Source organism: Gallus gallus, chromosome 3 (assembly GCF_016699485.2).
Source record: "Gallus gallus isolate bGalGal1 chromosome 3, bGalGal1.mat.broiler.GRCg7b, whole genome shotgun sequence".
NCBI classification, from domain to species: domain Eukaryota; kingdom Metazoa; phylum Chordata; class Aves; order Galliformes; family Phasianidae; genus Gallus; species Gallus gallus.
Window position 1 is genome coordinate 9,539,397 of NC_052534.1, and position 20,150 is coordinate 9,559,546.

General features: G+C 49.2%; 1 protein-coding gene and 1 long non-coding RNA gene across 18 annotated transcripts in view; one reads left to right on the plus strand and one right to left on the minus strand.

Moving 5' to 3' along the window:
- EHBP1 (EH domain binding protein 1) overlaps positions 1-19,491 on the plus strand; it is a 195,532-nt gene extending 176,041 nt beyond the window's left edge. For all 16 annotated transcript variants that reach the window (XM_015278098.4, XM_046939158.1, XM_046939161.1 and 13 more), the window contains 4 exons: positions 13,885-13,984; positions 14,830-14,903; positions 18,795-18,909; positions 18,973-19,491. In XM_015278098.4, coding sequence (XP_015133584.2) covers positions 13,885-13,984; positions 14,830-14,903; positions 18,795-18,909; positions 18,973-19,063 — 380 coding nt within the window. In that variant the 3' untranslated portion in view covers positions 19,064-19,491. The remainder of the gene's footprint in view (positions 1-13,884; positions 13,985-14,829; positions 14,904-18,794; positions 18,910-18,972) is intronic.
- Positions 16,243-19,374, minus strand: LOC101749934. Of its 2 annotated transcripts, none has more exons than XR_006938744.1 (2): positions 18,452-19,374; positions 16,243-17,045 (listed from the first exon to the last, which is right to left on the minus strand). It is a non-coding gene; the product is annotated as an uncharacterized LOC101749934 (long non-coding RNA). The 2 variants fall into 2 exon arrangements; XR_001464093.4 differs by having other exon boundaries at positions 16,243-18,119.
- Positions 19,492-20,150: the final 659 nt, after the last annotated feature.

Genomic DNA, 20,150 nt, shown 5'->3' on the forward strand with positions numbered 1-20,150 from the left:
GAGGCAACCAATTTGTGTTTTCTCACCTAAATTAGCAACAGCACTCTGACAATGCCTCTGTCTCAGATTCCTTGAGCCAAGGAGGGGGCCTTATTTTCAATGAACCCCGTGCTTTCAGCCGCTATCTCTGCACCCGGAGGGAGCTGTTTACCTGAGCTGGGCAGCAGAGGCCACTTTTTGAAGAGACCCTAACCCTTATCTGGCTTTTAACACGAGCAAAGAATTCAGTGCCGCCTTTGGTCCTTCTGCCTTGTTTGTGCCATCGGGTGCCCTGAATTTGGGATAAACAGACTTTTGGTGTACTCAGCCCCTTGGGAAAACGCAAATGTCCTCAAATTGCCTCTTTTAACCTGGGTCAGGCAAGCCCAGTTCCAGCATCGTGCCTGCCGTGTGATACCGGGGAAGGTGCGTGCATTCTTTTGCTCTTTTGCTGCAAAGTGAGTTGTGAAAAATCAAGAGCAAGGGGAAGAGGGCAAAAAAAGAAAATAAGAAGACAGAAAGAATTCTGGCTTTGCATAAGTTGGCTGCTGTGACCCTGTGCCACCCAGTGGCGTGCTGACTGTGACCCAACGCCACGATGCTTCAACAGGCTGCCCCCACGCTGCTGTGACCTCAGGGCAGCGCCCACCAGGGCCTACATGCAATCAGCAAGGAATCTGCCTTGCACCTGTCTTCGCCAGGGTGCCACTGCCGGGCTGCCATACCAACCTCAGTAGTGCTGTGCCCACTGCCAGGCCACCGTGCACACCGCAGTGCCCCAAGGCAGTGCCACCGCACCTGCTGGGTGCCTGGGACGCACAGCCCAGCCCCATGGGATACCATGGCAGGGGAGCTAAGGTAGTTTTCCTTCTCCAAAACATCATTAGGATTGAAAAATGAATCTCTCGCTTGCACGTTTTGCATAAATACATGGTAAGTTATCAATTGATGTTCAAATAGCTTAATTGAGTTTGAGAGGGGGAAAGGTCATTTAATTGGTCTATATTGAAATGTTAACAGAAACAGATATGGGGAGGAATAGACTTTAATGGCTGCAGTGTGGCACTGATGTCTGCATTCACTTGCAAAATTGTTAATTAGGGCACTTTGGTAGTTCATTTGCTTTTGTATTGATGTGCTGAGTCCAACGAGAGAAATTGGGTTTGTATATGGTATTTACAGCCCTCAGGAATAAAGGAAATAAAGTGTAAATCAGAGCTGGTTTCTGAATGGTGCTGGTGCCTTCACTGAGGGGCTGGCAGCTATGCAAGGTGTTGTCCACTAGCAGTGCATTTTCATGTGTAATTAAGCTTGGTAGTTATATTTTGGCTTCATTTTTCTTTGTATGTGTAGCAGTGGTCTTGAATAATGACTTAATAGGATTTTTTTAAAGAAGTTTGGTGTACAGAGTTTTTAAAACTATGTTAAAACAGATCGTCTTGCAAAAGCAAGGAGCTGGATGTTCATTTTAGCCCTGGAAGAAGGCGTTATCTCCTTGAACGTATACTGCAGGGCTATATGGAGCTGCAGTTCATGGCCTGCAGTCATCAGTGCCTGGGAAATCACAAAAACAGCTCCTGGTGTGTGCTCTAAGTCCACCGTGCCTCTCCTGCAGAACTTAAACCTTTAAGGTAGTGGCATTTTGTACATGGGAAGGGCAAACTCGTGCTGATTGTCCACCTGCATTTTTTGTGGGTTGTAATTGCATGGATTAATCCTGGTGCTGTTTCATAATAGACTTGCTGGATGCAAAGCTTGCTATTTGAATTGGCTGCAGGAAGGCTGCATTGTGTACAGTGTATAATCATACATTATACTCTGGGTACTCCTTATAAACAGAGGCAGCAAGAAAAAGCAAGCGCAAAAGGAGGAGCTGCGAATCCTCACTGTTACAGCAGGAATTCTGCTGTGGAGCGGGCTAGGAGAGGATAGTTTGCAGCGAAAAAGCCTCGATCTTGCAGCTCTGAGATGAGAAGGACGTGGTGTTGGGCACAAATACCGCGTCACGGTAGCTACTCAGTGCTGGCTGCCGTGTAACGCTGTCATTGCGGGACAGAGCTTTTGGGCTTCGGGCTGTGCTTTGCCAGGGAGCCTTTCTTTAAACTCCTGGGGCGAGGGTGACATCAGCTTCATTTGCTCGTATGTATTTGGGAAAGTGCTTACGTGGAGATCACAAATGTGCACGCTGCAGCTATCTGGTTCTGCAAGCTTAATCAGAGTCCCAGAAAGTGTCATTGTGGCTGCATGCAAATGTATTTACATAGGAATGGGTCTGGGGCTCTTTAAAGAAGGCAACAAAGTTGAAGACCGAGGCCAACAAATAAATGAAAGTTTCTCTAAATCCATTGGATAATAGAGGCAGTGTTAAGGCTAACCACAGTGTTGAACTAAACAGAGGGATTACTCCTGGGTTTTGCATCAGTTGTTTTCTGCCGGGTGGCCTCACTTGTCAAAAAAAAAAAGAAAAAAAAAAAAAAAGAAAAAAAAAAAGAAAAAAAGTTTAACGGGAGAACATTCACATGGCACATTGAGAAAAGAAGTATGCTTAATTCCATCAAAGCTCAGAAATCAGTCATTAATTTATTCTAACCTCCGATTGTTGGTCATTTGTGAAACATCTGGCCTTTAAGTCAGAGGAACCCAAACACGAGCACAATGTGGGCTCTTCTGCAGATGGGGCTGGGCTGAGCGAGGGGCTGAGCGAGGGGCTGCCGCTCACCGCTCCGCTCCCGGGACTTTGCAACACGTTGAAACGATTCCTTCAGTTAATTTACTCTTGAAATTAGATTATTGTTCATTTGCATCTTGGAAAAGTTCTGCCATTAAAAAGAGTCTCTTGCTTCATGGTGAGTTAACAGATATTTAGCAATCTTGCAGCTTGCTAGTCAGAAATAGTTTCTAATGAAGTTGAAATTTGAGATAGAAAATGTATAAAAGCTTTCAGGAAAGACATACCCTATTTTCCATATGGCTAAGTAATTGTTATGATATTTGTTTTAAAGCTGGACTTAGACACTCCTGACTGCCCTCTAATTTGATATGGCTGGTCCAGACAATTCTTCTTGGGGGAACTTTCGCGGCAGAACGCAGTGAAGGAGATAAATAATTTTGCAGCTAAACACACATTGCGAAGTATAGAGAATAATTCAGTCGTCTTCGCCACCGTGCGTGTAACAGTCTGCAGGTTATTCGACTCTGCGAGGAGTTTGAATGAGAAGGAGCAAAGTGATTAAAAGCAGATTTGAAGTAAAGGTGGCACCTCGGAGCTGGCAGAACTCTGCCTTTTGTTTGCCTTTAACGTATTCCTGCTGCATCGTGCTGCGGGATGGGGGTTGCTTTCGGCTGGGAGGGGGGAACTGATGCGCGGCTTAAACATTGCCCAGTGCTCCAGGATGAAAGCCGCTGCATTTCACGTGGGATGTAGATGTGATGTAGACGTGGAGATCTGCCAGTTCTGCAGCCAGGGCATTGCAGGGCCACATTCCTGCCCTTACCTGCCTGTGCTGTTTGGGGCCTGAAGGCCAGGGATCATTCGCGGACCTGGCAGACCATGTCCTTGGTAGGAAGAGGCTTGCTCTTCTGGCAAGCGTTGTGATGCTGTTTGGGCATGTGACAAAAAGAAAGACTTTTGAAGGGTTTGTGTAAAGCGGATCTTTCTCTTAATATTTGTTTATCCTTTTCCTCATTGCTAAGTAAATAAACCTTTAATCCCCATTCCATTGTAGAATTTACTGTATCAGAATCACGACCGCTGTAACTCCTTTCGAGGCAGGTTTGATCCTTCCATACCAAAGGGGTATCTGCAATTTTGGCAGGTAGACACATCATATTAAAGAATTGAAAGGCTGAACTAAGGACGAGTCAATATACGTGGGTTCTCAACATTTGCTTGCTACTGCCATAGCATGGGTTCAGCTCAACAGCAGGAATTGGAAACATTCAGGTTGCACACACGTGTGGCAGTCACACTTGGACTCCAGCAGCCAGCATTCCCCAAGCACTGGTGTCCCAAGCGCTGCCAGGGCGGTGGAGATGAGAGCAGATCTCTTTAAACATTTGTGGAACACAAGGTTTGAAACGTTGCTTTGAGAGCACGCGGATGATGGCTGGCACAGGGGTTCTCCCAGCGCTCTGGGAAATGAGCTGTTGACATTCTTTTGGGTCATCATCCGAGAGAGGAGGGCAACCGCAAGGATTGAGCAGATAAATTCATCCCAAAAGACCTTTATCCATTCCGTTGCAACTTGGAAACGTTTGTGTCGAATAGCAGCATTAATGTAGCCCTTTTAGCCCTTCAAAGTGAGCCTTATGTTAAAAAAAAAAAAGAATCAAATGGCTGGAGTAATAACTTCTTTAGGTCTTCTAAGAGGTAATTCATTATTTACATAATTCTGGAGCATAAACCAATCTTTCCTTCAAGAGGCTCTGAAATAGAATTGGGATCTTATAGAGGGAAAGAGTCTCTTTTGAATTCTAATCGACTGGATCTGTCTCAAATGCATTCCTAGTTGATTGTAAACAGCAGAATTTAAATTAATTTCTTCTTATCTTGTCTTTTGAAGAAAACTAGCAACGTGTTTGAAAAGTTTTATTTTACAATACAGCTCAGAGTTTATTTTATTTTTTATTTTGTAACTTGATGAGACAGGTGTTAGGCAGGGTGGGTTTTGACAGCCAGACGATTATACGTTGGTCTGGGTTGTTATGAAATAAATAGGAAAAAAAAAAAACTTTTTGACTTGAACTCGAATGATACTATATAGGCTGAATGTGCAGGAAAGGTTCCCACAATGCACTGTGAAAACCTAGGCTAACAAACACCCCGCTGCGTTGAAAACCCCCAAAAAAGACAAAAGCACAATGAAATAGAAAGCTTACCACCGGTAGCTTTCAAAACGACAAACTAGGCAAACTATACATCTCCACCACTCCAATTTTGTCAGAATGCTAATGAGCCTGCTCTGATCTTTACTCGGCTTCCCGTGTTTTCTACATCTTCAAGGACCACATGGCGCTAGCAAAATAAAGACAACTAAATGAGAATTTCGAATGCTTTTTGTGTTGGGACCTGGTGCCTTTCAGTTGACGCGCTCGTTGAATATTCTCAACTTAAAAGCGTACAACAGGGGGCTGGGTATGAACTTTTTAGCAGGGGAAAATTTGTACAAAAGTAAATTAGTGTGATGAGGAAAATATGAGAAAAATTTCTGATTAATTTCCACTCTATAATATCAATGACACCTTCAGCCCCTCTCATACTCCTCGAACAAGAGATGCTGATAAAAGATGAATGATTCTGTGTTGTTCGCAGTGAATGTTTAGTGGTTTTTTAATAGCAGCATTCTACATAAAAGGCACCAGGAAGTACTCCGCATTAGCAGTTGAGATCACTAGTTAATAGGATGATGTCTTTTAGCTTTTGTCACAAGATTATTAGAAAGGATGGGTTTCTCTTCTCATCCTGGCATACTTTGGAGTGCTTCTTGTGCACAAGTGCTAAAATACAGGTTTCTCCGTATTGTTTGCCATGCAAAGTAAAAGCCCTTTTAATGCAACACCTTTTACTTTTTTTTTCTTTTTTTCTTTTTTACCAGGTGATTTTGTCATTGATCTCTTATCTGCCCCCTTTAGCTGTATTAATCACTTGGAGTGTTCTGCTTCTCAATGGATGCTTGATGATGTATATGTGCACAGATTCACTATCAAAAAATAAATCCCTTATATGCTCTGCACCTTCACAATCCTGATTATCGAGCTGTATTTACCAGACAGCATTATACGGTCTTGAATGCTTCTTGCTGGAGTCCCTCGGTCTGTAATAGGAATTTGCACTTGCTGTAAGCTGGGAGGAGGTGCCGCAGCCCCTAGAACAAGTTTTGGCTTTTAAAACCAATTGCATTGACAATTCTTTGGCATTTTCCACAGTGAATGTGGGTTTGTATCCACCAGCATTAGTGCTAGGGGAGGAAAATACTGGGTGTTCAGTTTTGCATTAGAGATGGGCTCTGTTTAAAAGTTGGTTTTGTCGCTGTCCTCCCTATCAGCAGGAAGGGATACATTTGTATATTAGTCCCTTTTGCGTGTTTATTTCTTCATTCCAAATACACTTCCTTGGATTAGCTCCTTTCTACCCAAGCTTGCATGTGCAGGCAGAAATCAAGAGGAATGCTGGTGTGTGTGTACGCAGAAAAAGCTGTAACTAGGTAGGGAAGTCAGCATGCTCTTCTCATGCTTTCCTATCTTACCCAAATTGGAAAGTAGGACTTAATAACCCCACAGCTCTTACAGCCCCACAGCTCTTACAGCAACATGCCACGCTTGCTGTCCACTCCTTCTGGAGTTCTCCAGGCTCGTCAGTTTTCTTTCACTTTCCTTTCCGCCGTGTTCCATCCGCAAAGCCTCCTGTTTTGCCAATTTCATCCTCTCCAACCTCCGACTCCTCCCAGCAGCTCCTGCGAGGCAGCCTGGTTGCTCCTTCTGAGGGCCCACCAGCCAGATGGGCTTTCCTTGGTGCCCAGTATTCCCGCAGCTCCCATTGGGCAGGCTCTCTGGGCTGCACCTCAGCATGGAGCTCGGCCTTGAGCTCCCCACTTCTCCTGGATCTCAGTTCAATGTGTCTGCTGGGAGAGGTTTGCTTCCCAAGAGCAAATGCAGACAGCATGCGTGGTCAGCCTTCCCCACCTGAGTTCATCCCACTGTAAAGAAGCCCAGCAATGAAAGGACAGTGGTTTTTTATTTTCTCAAAGCAACACAGCACTACCATTGGCTGCCTGGCGGCTGGGGGAGAAGCCGGCCCGCTCTCCGTGCCCTCCCCAGCTGTAGCCTCATCATGGAGGTGAAGGAGAGCGCCCGAAGGCAGCACTGCCTGCATAGCAGGAGGCTGCTCTGGGAGAGCCCTCGGCGCACTGAATAGACTTGCAAGCCTTCCAGAAGTCTTGCAAGACCCAACAGACACTTGCTTCTTTAGCTGATTTCCATCTTTCATTGTGGTATTGCAGTATAAATGGTCTTTCATGTGGTCAGCCTAGTCTCTGGCTCCATGCCTGGAAGCCGGCGTTCTCCACAAGCAGGGCCTGCCTGTAAAGAGAGCGGTGAGGAGAAAGGCATTGCGGTCACCCTGGGGCTCCCAGCTCACACTGTGCTCTGCAGAAAGCTCTCTTATTTTTTCCTCACTTTTCTCCCTTTTACCACCAAAAATGCTTTTTCTGTCAGCTCTGGGAACTGTGGAGCCCCAGGGCACCTTGGCCTAACTAAATGTGCCTAGTTAGCCCTGGGAAGCTTTAGGTCCCAGAGGTATGAACCTGCCAGCTCCCAATGAAACCAGTCCTCTTTGGTGACATCGCTACATGGTCATATTCAGTGCCAGCCGTCATCTCACATCAAGCAGCTGTTTGGGTTAAATTAAGCCCTGTCCAGTTAAGTTATTTTTTACTGCACACCACCCCTTTCTAGCCCCAAGACTAAGTATTCTGAAAGAAGCATGCCCCTTAGAAGAGCACAATGCAAAGACTTTAACTTCTCTCTCACTTCAGAAACTGACCATCACTCGCCTTGTGAACAGGCAGGTGGGACTGGTATAAAGAGTATTCACTGGTAACAGAGCATCCAACTCTGCTTTTTGACCTGCAAGCAAAATAGTCTGTTTTCCAGATTACCATCCAACTCTTGGTGAATTTTCAAGTGAAAACTGATAGTTTTTTCCATGGTTTAAGAGGTTCAGGTGTCCCAGCTAATGGTGCTTGTTTCCTGTGCTGCAAGCAAAGGTTTGATGGCTTTCCCAAGCCCAGGCTTCTTCTGAAGTTGTGTTACAGGAGCAAATTTGGGAATAATGAGTTCTGGAGGGTAGAGAGGGACAAGTGTTGGTTCTGTCTAGTGTGAGGGTCCCTGCAAACATTGTCCTTGGGAAGGAAGCATTGCTGTTTTATAGGAGTCCCCAGATTTTTCACTTGAATCTCACCCCTTGCTGTCTAAATTTTGGGCCACCAGCTATGTGTTTTCTTCACCTTAATTAATAACCTCACATTTAAAATACACTCATTCTCTTTATCAAGGCTAGGCATTGTGTTTCTGTTGATTTTCTGTTATTTTCTTGTGGCCACTGTGTTGACTTGCATAGGGAAAAATCAGCAATCTCTCCTCTTCCATGAAAGTTTGTGTCCTGGGACAACCTCAGGTAGCCAGGCCATGGGCTGCAGACATTTGTCTCTCTGTGTCAGTCCAGCTGTGGGTAAGAGAAATCCTGGCGTGCGCTGCGCTGTGGTGAGAGCCCCAACCTGTTTGCACAGCTCTCAAAGTTCTCAATGAGCTCTCTGATTTATTTCATTTCAGAAAGCAAAGAAATTACACGTTTTCTGCTTGATCGTAAGCTAATTTGATGTGTTCTTGTGATAAAGGAATTCCCTTAGCCAAGGCTCTGTTTCATTAGGGTTACAGTGCTTTTGGGGCCGAAGTAGTCAGACTGCAACGCAATACAGCTCAGCCTGGCAGATTCTTGGCAGTCGGCACCCACCTTTATGAGACTTCATTGTGTGGACATCAATGTCTCCTGAACTGCTCTCAGACAGCAAGTTAGTGGCCATGCATTTTTCTTCACAGTGTTCCTTAGGCATTTTCCCATTCAGGAAAATCATGCAAGGGCTTTGGCTGATGGCTAGCGCTCACTCCTGCAGGGCCATCTAAACAAGACACCCATCTCGTATGTCTCTCGGTGGCAACTCTTGTTCATGTTCAGTGATTTTCAATAACCAAGGAGGTCGTCAGTCAGTGAAATAAGAAGTATTCTGGAGGGAAGGTGAGCGTGGTAATACTGAAATGGAAGGTGTGAAGCTCGAGGTCGAGCAGCCCAGCTGTTCACGCTGCCTACTGGAGGCTCTCTTTCAATACGGAGAGCTTTTAAGAATAACGTAACTAAAATGCTTGAGTTTTTCCACCAAAGATTGTCCTCTAGAAGGAGGTTAGCCCCTGTCCTACAGCAGGGAGGACCTGGTTCCTCCCTCTTGTGTCTTCTGTTTGTTTGTCAGAGTATTTATTGGTACAGCCTTGCCTTCCCCTGTTCAGCATTCAGCCCGCTTTTAATTCTTGCTGAGCTCTTAGTTTCAACATCGCCTTGTGGCAACGCGTTCGATGGTAAGCGCCGAGGCTTTGGGCAGAGAGAGTTCTTTTATCGGTTGTGAACACACCGCCCTCAATTTCAGTGCATTTCCTCAGGTTCCTATGAGACAAGACGAGGCACATCCTCGAACTATTCCTTTATTTGCTGTTCATGTTCTCCTTCAGGTAACCAAGCCAATCTGTCCGGTTGCTCCTAATACAGCAACTCGTAAAAACCTGTCCCCCTAATTGCCCGAATGCAACTCGATTGGTTTCCAGCAGGCAAACAAGCGCAGTGGTATATGTTCTCAGAATTTGTGGAATTTGCCAGCATTCGGACGGCCCATAGTGGTCACCTTGCTGCTGTCAGACAGCAAATAGCACGGCTCTCAGAGCAGAGGAACGGGACGGAGTTGCCAATTTTGGTCATTATTCGCCTCGCTCCCGCTCCCACGGCTGGCATCCTGCTGCTGGCCTCTTCACCCAAGTGCGCTGAGGGAAGAAAGCTGCTTCTATTCTGCTTTAAAACTGTGGGTAAACAGCAGCAAATGGGCGAAGAATGGGCTCTGTCTTAAGTAGGTTGTTTTTCGTGTAGTTCTGTCGAGGTAAATGGGGAGATGGGGAGCTTTCTGTGTTTAACATGACACCATGGCACACACTATACGCAGTGCAAATAAAATTTAAAAACAATTACTGCTTGAGACAGCATGCAAAGTGATTTCTGTGAACCTGTTATTTCTTGCCAGACCAAATGGGCTGACAGGGGATGCTGATAGAAAGCCTTTATTATTTATCTGCTGTAGGTTGTAATTCATTTTTGCACAACGGCTAAATACATTTACATGTGAGGATTTTTTTTTAAAGTATGAATCTATTGGCTTATCTTGACAGATTTACAACAATATATCATGTAGAGGAGTTACTGTGTTCATCCATTTACACTGCAGACCCATCCTGTCCCTGCATGTTGCTGCTTTTTCTTCCCTTTAAGTGGTACTCACGGTGTTTTGTAGCACTTTAGCCTCTGTTTTCTTAGCGATGTACAGTTTCACTATGTTAATCCATATTTGGTTTATCTAGTGACTGGCTGCCCAAAAGGCTTTAAAATAATGGATCTAATGGCACATATGCATCCCAATCGCCTGCTGATGGTAAGGGTGTGTTAGAAGCATTTTCAGCAGGAAAGAAAGGGAAAAAAAAAGCAGTTTGCTCTTTGAAATTGGTTCAGAACAGGCATTTGTCAAAACGCTCCTTATTTAAATATTGAACAAATAATTAGCTTGCAATTCAAACAAAAATCCATTTGTAAATCCCGCAGAAAGTGAAGGAAAAGATATTTTATAAAGCCTGCCTGGAGGCTGTGCAACGTGAAAATAAGGCAGTCCCTTGTATTGTTCTCCAAAAAAACGGCAACATACAACGCATGCTTGTAATTCTTGAGCGTTGAAGGTGAAAATTGGCTCAAGTTGTTCCTGAATAACAGTCATGAAAATACTGTTAGAATATGTGTGATGAACCATGGGAGGAAATAAAGTTGGAGTGGGGAGGGGGACTGGGTTTTTGTGGTTGCTTGGTTGTTTGGTTGTTTTCTCTTCTGGCTGTTATTAAGATCCTGGCTTCCTAGGACGGCGGCAGCAAACTTTATGCTACAGCCTTGCCTGAGCCCTGTGTGGGAGATGCCCCAGCCAGATGCACAGTGCAGGAGCTGGTGGAGTTTCTGGTGTCCGAGGACAGTGTGGTGCCCTGGGCTGCCCTGATGGCCGAGGAGTGGTCTGGGGGATGTGAGGTGAGGGGGAGAGAAGAGCAGGCATCCCTCAGCACTCCAGCCGGACAGTCAGATCAGAAAATGGCGTGGACAGAACTCCCTTGATTTCTTAGCGGAAGGATAGAAGCAGAGTGTATCGGCTGGAAAACGGGAGGAAGAGAGGAAAAAGAGAAAATAAATGAGCTAAACCTTGTCGGCTCTGGCCTCAGAGCGTATGTAGTAAGCAAGCACGACACCAAGGGCTGTGCTGGGTGCTTACACAGGGACGTGCCGTGCTTACGGCTCCCTTCGCTTCTGCCTCGGAGTTCCTTCCCGTGCGTTGTGCACACGCGGGGCTGCAGCGCTGAGCAGTGCAGTCCGAGGCCACGCTCAGAAGTCAGCACTGAGCTGCAGGATAAAGTGCAGAGCCGTAATCAGCGCGAAAGAGAATAAATAGCTCTGCTTGATAGTTAACCAGGTGAGGTTAAACACGATGAGATGAATTCGGGGCTTTTCAGCGAGCTGACAGTCTTCATTTTGAGCTACGGTGTAAAGTGCTTTATCCCGAGATGAGGCATTGTGGCAGAAGCTCACTCTGCCTCCTTCCCCTGGCCGTGCCGGAATACAGCCTCCTTTCTCTGCCGCTAACAAGGCTGCTTCACCACCGCAGCCCACTCTAAGTAATTAAATCAATCCTTTGTACTTACCGTATTCTCCTCTAGTGACGGTACTAGATCTGATTATATGCTTCATGCATATTCAAAGTACGGCACTGACAGCTCTTTAATGAGCTCTTACTTAATCAGCGCGAACAATGTTCATCTTGTTCTTTTTTTCCTCATACATTAGAGCTAGGAACAGTTGGGGAAAAAATGAAACATCCAGCATTCATTTGAAAAATATATTGTACTTTGAAAAGTGTCTAAGCTGGGGAAGTTGCATTCTGCCCTTTAAAAGTCTGATGGACAAATTGGATTACTAGTATTGGATTAAATAACAAATGGTGAGAGGAGAAATGAGAAAAGCTCGCTGTGATCACAGGCTTTAATATTTTTTGTTACTTATAAAGCTGAAGGGGTCTTTAACCAGTTATTAAAGTCAGGATTAATTTGTAATGGTCCAACTTACTAGCTTTAAAAGGGTTTTGTTGTTGTTGTTGTTGTTTATCCAAAACAATGGTGTAGTGCGTGTATTATGGGAGGAAATGTAAGTTTAAGATCTGTGGGCAAGAGGTAGATTCTCGTCCTGGCGCAGATAAGGGGTTTGCATGCGCGGTATCGATCCGTTCTCAAACACGTTTCCCGCTTCATTTAAATAATCTGTACAGTGGGTTGTTTTTTTTTCAGAGGCCAGCACAGATATTACTCCTGTTTTAATTCTCAGACCTTTGCAGCGAGGGAACCAAACCCTCGTTTCGCACTCAGGCAGCGGCCACGAATGCGAACAGCGCGGCAGCGGGGTTCTGCAGAGCGGATGTGTGCTGAGCCCGGGGAGAGGCTCAGTGCATTTTGCTCAGGCACTGCCAACGTGATTTCAGCTCGCAGGGCTGCTGTCGGAGGAGCACTTGGTTTTTCTTGGCCGAAAGTGTTTCCACCAAAGGAAAAAAAAAAGAAAAGCAAATTAGCGCATGGCACCGGATGTGCTGAAAAGAGTTATTTAAAAATTATACGTCCGGCGGCTCGTCTTTTATTTTGCTTGCCTGGGAAGAATCTGTTTCAGCCCCGTGCACAAGAATTTAAAAGCTCGTGGTCAACAAATAAAATATCACCATCTAGCGCTATTAATATTGCACACATGTGTCATTTTGCTGATCAAAAAGGCCTTCACCGGGGTACAATTGGCCTTTTTCCAAATGGCAAGCTTTTTCTCAGCTTTTTCTTTTTTCCTCTTTCTTCTTTTGTTGCTGCCCGGGGATTTGTGCCTATCACAGCCGCTATCACATGACCGGTGTCAGGGCATCACATGGTCCAAAGTGAATACAAAAACAGCTACCGAAAAGATTAAAAATTCGGTAAAACAATACAGACTTTGTTAACTCTCTTTAAACCAGCCCAGCCGGAGCGCGTTCCGCGGCCTTCGGTGTTGGCACAGGAACACCGCAGTAGCGCCCTTGGGAGCGCTGACCTGCGGCTTCCCTCCGTGTGCACCGCCGCCAACTCTGTCTGGGGGGGACACAGTCAGGGAAAGAAGTTCCTATCTCAGGTTTAGGTGCTCGCCCTGAGGTTGCTCGTCATGAAATTAGTGCCAGAAGTTGACCGACGTGTTCTTAAGGCCACGTATTTGTGGTTGTGAGAACTTTCGTTCACTCGCTCTGTGGCGATCCTTCCCTCTGCCTTGCCACCCCCAAATAAATGAGGGCTGCTAGGTGCATTGCCACTGACAACTGTCACTGCTCTCAACTGCAGACCCCATTAGTGGGCCCGATCCAGCAGTACCTTTGATCTGTAACTTAGCAGCAAACTCTACCTATAAGTCTTAATCCTCTTTGGGGCAGTGCAGAACTGCCGAATATCGTCAGTGCCGTGCAAACATGGCATGATTTTTTCTACACAAAACCAGAAGCAAAGGTCCTGGGGGAGAGCAGCTGTGCAGCAAGGCACGCACCCCAGGAGCAGCCACCCACCGGCAGTGCCCTGCTGCTGCTTCCTGCTCCTTCTCTTGCACCAACGCCCTCAGATGGCACATTCAGGGCCCTTGGGGTGCTGCATGCCTCTCCCAGTGATGGTCTGTGATCCTGGCTGTGCTGGGCTTGCCTGGTGGTCCTGCCCACCACAATGGGTTTGGGTGCAGCAGGATTATTTTTTTCATTGGGAACATGGCGATGATACAGTTTACTTCAGAAGAAGACTTAAAATATATGATGAAAAGTGTCTGCTATCAAAGTTCTATTTATGAAGCTAACGGCTTTGGACTTCAGGACTCCTATAGCGCAGTGCTGTGATAGTTGTACCACTGGGATTCTGCCTTGTGATGCTCTGTGATAGGGGAGGTGGATTCTCCAACAGCTGAACTGAATTACACAGCTTAACTTGTGCAGTGCCACCCAAGTAAAGAAGCACTTTCTTTTGCAGGAAGGAACACGGAAGAAGAGGAAGCTATGATGCAGGAGTGGTTCATGCTGGTTAACAAGAAGAACGCCTTGATAAGACGGATGAACCAGCTTTCCCTCCTGTAAGTACAGATGGGCACACGTAAGTCCAGAAGGCCGATTCACCTGAATATTTACACTGCAGACAGGCGCAAAACATTTTTGCTTTCTTCCCATCAGATTTTAATATGTTTCCTCAAGAACGAGGAACGCGGGTGAGCCGCGCAGCACATCGGGGAACTTGTTTTCCTCATATTTCAGACCTGACAATGCAGAGCGTGCAATGACACGAGATTAACCAGAGCTGTGAAAAAATATGAAACACGAGGCGTAGGTACATTTCCAAAGGCCCTACGGTAGAATCAGATTACATTTCAGAAGCGGGCGGGTGGCTCCGCGCCGTGCCCCGGCCAAAGGAAGCTTTTCCCAGCAGGGAGAGGCAGCGCTGGGTGCAGCTCTGCTCCCTGCAGCTCAGCTCCTGCGGTGTGCCACCTAGCGTGCTGCCGTGCACAGGAGATTCCACCTCCAAACGTCGAGCTTTCCTAATCCCGGAATCCTGAATCTAATTTTCATTATTCATTAGGGCAAAATGTATATAGGATAATACTGCTGGTGTTATCTCGGCGAATAGGCTGATGCTGGAATCTGTTCATTAGATCCGGGGGAATGTTTTACGCTTAGGACATTCCACAACAGCAGCTCTGAGGATGGATGTGAAATAACCGTTTCCCTCAGTACAACAGAGGGCATTAAAGGCCCCGTTACCCATCACGCAGGGTTTTAAGTTTGTGTATCACTTGTTTGGAGTAGCTTAAACTTTCAGAGAAAAGTCGGTCGCCAGTCCTAAAATCAATGCAAGTTAAAGGTTCTTTTAAGTGTTTAATGATTTAGTAATTAACATATTGATGAACTTTTGCAACTCGCCTAGGGAAAAAGAGCACGACCTGGAGCGGCGCTACGAGCTGCTGAACCGGGAGCTGCGCGCCATGCTGGCTATCGAAGGTAAGCGTTGGCTGTGCTGCTGGTAATGGCACGCAGTGAGCGCACCGGGCCCTCGGTGCCACGTGCAAGGTTTAGTCAGGAAAAATAAAAATACAGGGCACAAAGTATGGCATGCTCAGCATGCGTGTAGGTGAAAGCACTATGGAGGTGGAGGGTTGGTTTTGGAGCAGCGTTGCGCTGCTTCTGGCCGCAGAGACCGAATGGGGCGACCTGCTGGAGGGAGCTCCTGCCTTCGGCCCCCCAGGTGGGTCTCACACCAGCACCTCGCTGGGAAAAAGGCTTCCTTTTCATGGCAAAGCGCTGCGTTTGCCAAGGAAGCACTTGGTTGGGGTGACACCGGGATCAGGGCAGTCCCACACACCCGTTTTCTCCATTCTGTGCGCTGCCCGCGCTCAGTCACCTCACCTGAACGAGGCCCAGGGGCAGATTGACACGCGGGATCAGGGAAACAGCTCCAACTTTCCACAGGGCTTTGGAGTGAATTGTACAATAATCCTAGGGATGATTCATAATAAAAAATAAACATCCAGATAGCTTAACCCACTGCCTGCATTATTTTCTTATTTAAATATCTTAAGTGTTTTATAATGCTGTGCCGCTTATAGCTCTCAGTCACAAATGCTGTCGTATAGTTCAAAGCTGTTTGCTTAAAAGTTAATCCTTTGGGCTCTGCAAAATGGACCTTTTGTCTGATCAATGCAAATTGATTTTGCTATTCGGTATTGACCTCTTAACCCTTTGACTGTCCATGGTAATTTCTTTCTTCACCTGATAAGGTACCTGATCCATAATAAATCGATTCTAATTAGTTTGGAGACTTCACTGGCAGCGTAAGTTTGGAGCAGGAAAGCAGCAGGTTGCAGGTAGCTTTTCCTATCTGTCCATCTGTGGTTGTGTTTCTGCATAAGGCTGCCTGCACCGTATCCTTGGGTAAACTTGGGTCAGGAATGTACACACGGCTTGCTGCAGAGACAGCCGGATTAGCAGGGAATCATACCACTGCAATAGTCAGTACGTGGAACGCTCTAAAACCGAGGAGGACGTGAGAGATGCTGTGCTTCAAACCTTAAATTGAAATGCTCAGTGGCCTCACCCATGTGTTTCTGTCTGGGGATGGCAGAGCGGCCCTGCGCTGCTCGCGCTGGCTGGGACAACATCTGTCTTCTTTACATTTCATTTCTGCAAGTTCGGAGAGCAATGCTGAAACCCAGCAAGGTCTCTTTTTTTTTTCTTTTTTCTTTTTAATTTCTTTCTTTTTTTTTCTTTTTTTTTTTTTTTTTCCACTATTGATGATAGGGTAAACAGGGGCTTAGGAAGTAAACGGAGGTGCGCTGGAAAATTTGGGTATTATTTTTATTTATGCAACAAAGTCTGTGCTGAGCGTTTCGCACCGTAAAACAAATGGTTATCCCATCAGAAGTTTTGGCAGCGCTCCGCTTCTACCTCAAAGTCTACAGAAGGAGGGAAGCCCTCCTAACAAAACGACAGCAAAATGCCAGAGAGAAAACAAAACGCAGCCCAGGGCCAACCGGGCCGTGCGTCTCAAAGAGGGAGTTGTGAGGCAGAACGCCGACCTGGGTTGGAACGTAAAAAATAAATCAAAAGAACTCCTTGAAAGATGGCAATCGCTGCCGGGGTGAATGGCTGTAACTTCCACGCGTGGCTGTGCTGGTGATGTGTCCCCCAGGCAGTTCACCCCGCTGCTTATGGCCGGGAAGGCTGCGAGCAGAGCCGGCTGCGGGACGGGGCCGCGGGGTGCGTGAGCGGCTGCAGCGCTGCTACGAAACACGAGAGCGCCAAACAAAAGCCGGACTTTTTATCCACCTCCTTGAGCTGCAGAGATGGGAAGGGGAGCAGAGAGCAGCCCGCTGCTGTCCGGCAGCTCGGCAACACGCTGCTGCCCACGCGGGGCCGGGGACGTGGGGCCATCCTGCACCGCACGGCCCCAGCGCCGTCTCCACCCCCTTTCCCTTCTTTCTTTTCCTTTTTTAATTCGAGATTTAATGCCTCCTTAGGAGAGATACGTTCGTTTTTGCACACCTTGGGAGGGAGGTGTTCGTTTTCTGCCCAAGAAATGGATCTTCTTTAGGGTTTTGTACATCTTGATTTATTCCTGGCTTCCAGTTTGAAGTGGGTGCTCTTCTAAAAGGATTTATGCATAGGTTCACTATTTTTGTAGTTATGGTTTATATGATAAGCTTTTTATATTTAAAATCAATATGTAATCCTGTGGAGGAGCTTATCCTCTAAAACCCCATTTGTAAATCTATTTTAGCTTTGTTACACCGCACAGCCCGGTATCCCATAGATTGATTAGGCGCAGCACAGAATCCTATCAAACGGGCTGCTCTGATGATGATGCAAACTCTTTCAGGATTGCTAGTTGACTGGAACCGCAGATAAGGGCTGCCTGCCATCCCCCAACGCGCTCCTTACAAAACTCCCGTTAATTTCCATCAAAGTGCCCAGTTTCGTTACTGCGGCGCCGGGGCTGCAGGTTTTCCCGCAAGAACTTTTGCCCGCTTCCATTAAAGCATTTCTATGGGAACCGGCCGCCCGTTTGCCCCAAGTAATTATATCGCTGCGAGCAGCGGGGGGAAAAAGGCAACGCGAAGTCAGTGAAGAACTGAAAGCGTTTCTCCTCCGACGCGAGTTTCACAAACTCCGTCTATTTAGCCCGCGCGGTGCCCACAGCTGTCGGCACTGAGCGTGGAGCTGACCCTGGGGCTTCATCCCATGGCTGCGTGGGGCTCAGCCCTTACGGCACCGAGGGCCCCCGGGCACAACAGGTAGGGGCCTGCCGGGCACCCCGACACTGCAGGGAGGGACCCCAAGGGGCTGCTGGCGGGATGCTGTTGGGCAGAACCAGCTTGCGGATAACTCCAGTAGGGGAAGTGATCCTACAGCTCCGCGCCGGCCCCTCTCTTTGCCACTCGCTACCCGAGAGGGGGACAAATGGGTCTCCTTTTGCGGGAAACGAAGTAAAAGCGGCGCACCGCGCGTCTTGTCCGCCGGAGATGGGCGGACGCAGAGAGCACGGGACAAATCGTTGCGTTCCGTTGACGCGGTGTCGCTGAGCCCACGGGGCAACGAGAAGGGCAGCTCGTAGAGGGGACCGAGCAGGAAAAAAAGAGTAGGGCCGAGCGAGGCCGACGCTGAAACGTTCGCCCGATGTTCGCCGTTTGCAAAGCCGCAACCGCGGCTGAAAATGGGGAGCTGAGGGGGAACGAAAAAACGAACAAAAAGGAATGGAAAAAAGAAAATGTGCTGCGAACAGCTCAGGCGGAGCCGCGCCGGTACCGCGCGGGGTGCGCTGCCCCCGGGGGTCGCTCTGCGCTGCACCCCATTTTCAGCGCTCGCTGCGCCCGTCCCGAGGCGGCCCCGAGTCCCGTGCAGGGAAAAGCGGGGAGCGCCCGTGCGGCTTCCCCCCCTTTTTTTCCTCCTGTTTTCACCCCCCCCCTTTTTTTTTCTTCTTTTCGGAGCGGTGCCCCCCCTTCCCCTCCCCACCCCCCTCCCCGCTCCCCGCCGCCTCCCTCCCCATTGTTTACCTTCCTAATGAGGGAGGCGGGGATGGCCGCGCGGTGAGTGACAGCGGCAGCCCCGGGGCACGGCCGGGACGGGAACGGCGAACGGCTGCGGAGCCCCTTCGGGGGGAACGCTCCGGGTGCGGAGTCCCGCGGGGAACAGAAATCACGGGGCTAATCGCTAAAAGTCGTTAAAAGAATGAAAGGCGAGGCGGGCGGCGGAGGGCTGTGCCGGGCGGGGTGGCGGAGGGGCTGCGGGCTGCGTCCCGGAGGGCAGAGCCGGGCCGGGCCGGGCTGTGCCGCACCGGGTCGGGCTGCGCCCCGCCGGGCCGTGCCGTGCCGTGACCGTGTCCGTCCCGCCCCGCAGACTGGCAGAAGACGGAGGCGCAGAAGCGGAGGGAGCAGCTGCTGCTGGACGAGCTGGTGCTGCTGGTGAACAAGCGGGACGCGCTGGTGCGGGACCTGGACGCGCAGGAGAAGCAGTGAGTGAGAGGCGGGGGGGGGCCGGGCTCTGTGCCCCCGCTCACCCCCGGGTGTCCCCGCAGGGCCGAGGAGGAGGACGAGCACCTGGAGCGGACCCTGGAGCAAAACAAAGGCAAGATGGCCAAGCGGGAGGAGAAGTGCGTCCTGCAGTGAGCGGCGGCCCCGTCCTGCGCTGCCGAAACGCCGACGAGACGCTGCAAAGAAAGAAAAAGAAAGAGAAAAAAAGGAAAAAAAAAATGTTTTGCAAAAAAAAAAATCAAATCAAGTCAAACCCCCCCAACACACACACATACACACACACACACACACACAAACACTCTCCCCGAACCCCCCCATTCCCTCGGGCCGGAGCCGGCGGGTCCCGTCCGGAGCTCCGCGCAACCCCGGGTTCGTACTGTAGGGTTAGAGAGGGGCCCGGGGATACAACACCGACCCCACGGGGAGAGCCCTCCCGGCCCGCACCCCCCGCTGTCCCCGGGCCGTATTTATTGCGCCGGGCCCCGCGGAGCCCCCGTTTATTTATTACAGTGCCGAGAGACGGAGAGAGCGTTTTCAATAAAAGCCGAATCTTTCTTACCGGACCGAGCGCCTCCCGTGTGCTGCCGGGGGGGGAGAGGGACAGCGCGGAGAGGGGGGGGGGGGAAAGTTTGGTCGGTCGGGTCCGACCCGACCGCGGGGCGGGGAAACTTCGGCGGGGCCCGAAGCGGCGGGGGGGGGAGGAGGGGGGGCAGGGGGGAGCCGGGCAGGGAGCGCCGAGCGGCCTTCCTCTTCCTCGTCGTCGTCGCCGTCGGGCTTCGGATGTCCCCGCCGTGGAACCGGGGAAGAAGGGGGGAAAGGGAGAAATAAAGAAAAACAAAAAGGAGGGGGCGGGGGGGGGTTGGGGGGGGACGGGGGGGAGTGAAAGCCCCGCGGTGCGGTGCGGTGCGCGGTGCGGTGCGCGGTGCGCTCGCGTTCAGCTGTAGCGCGGACGGGCGGCGCGTTGGGGCGCGCACACCGCCGCTCAGCGCTCCCGGCCCCGCGCCGCGCCCGTCCCCTCGGGTTTCTCTGCTTTTTCTTAAGAAACCCACAAAGTTTGGGGCCCTCCGGGGCTGCAGTCCCCCACCCCACCCCCCACCCCGCCCGGCTCCCTCTCCTCGGGAACCGCCGCGTCCCGTCGCCCGCGGGGCAGCGCAGTGCGGGAGCGGCGCGGGGCAGGGGAAAGGGAGAGGGGAAGGGGTCGGCAGCGGTGCGCGGGGCAGCG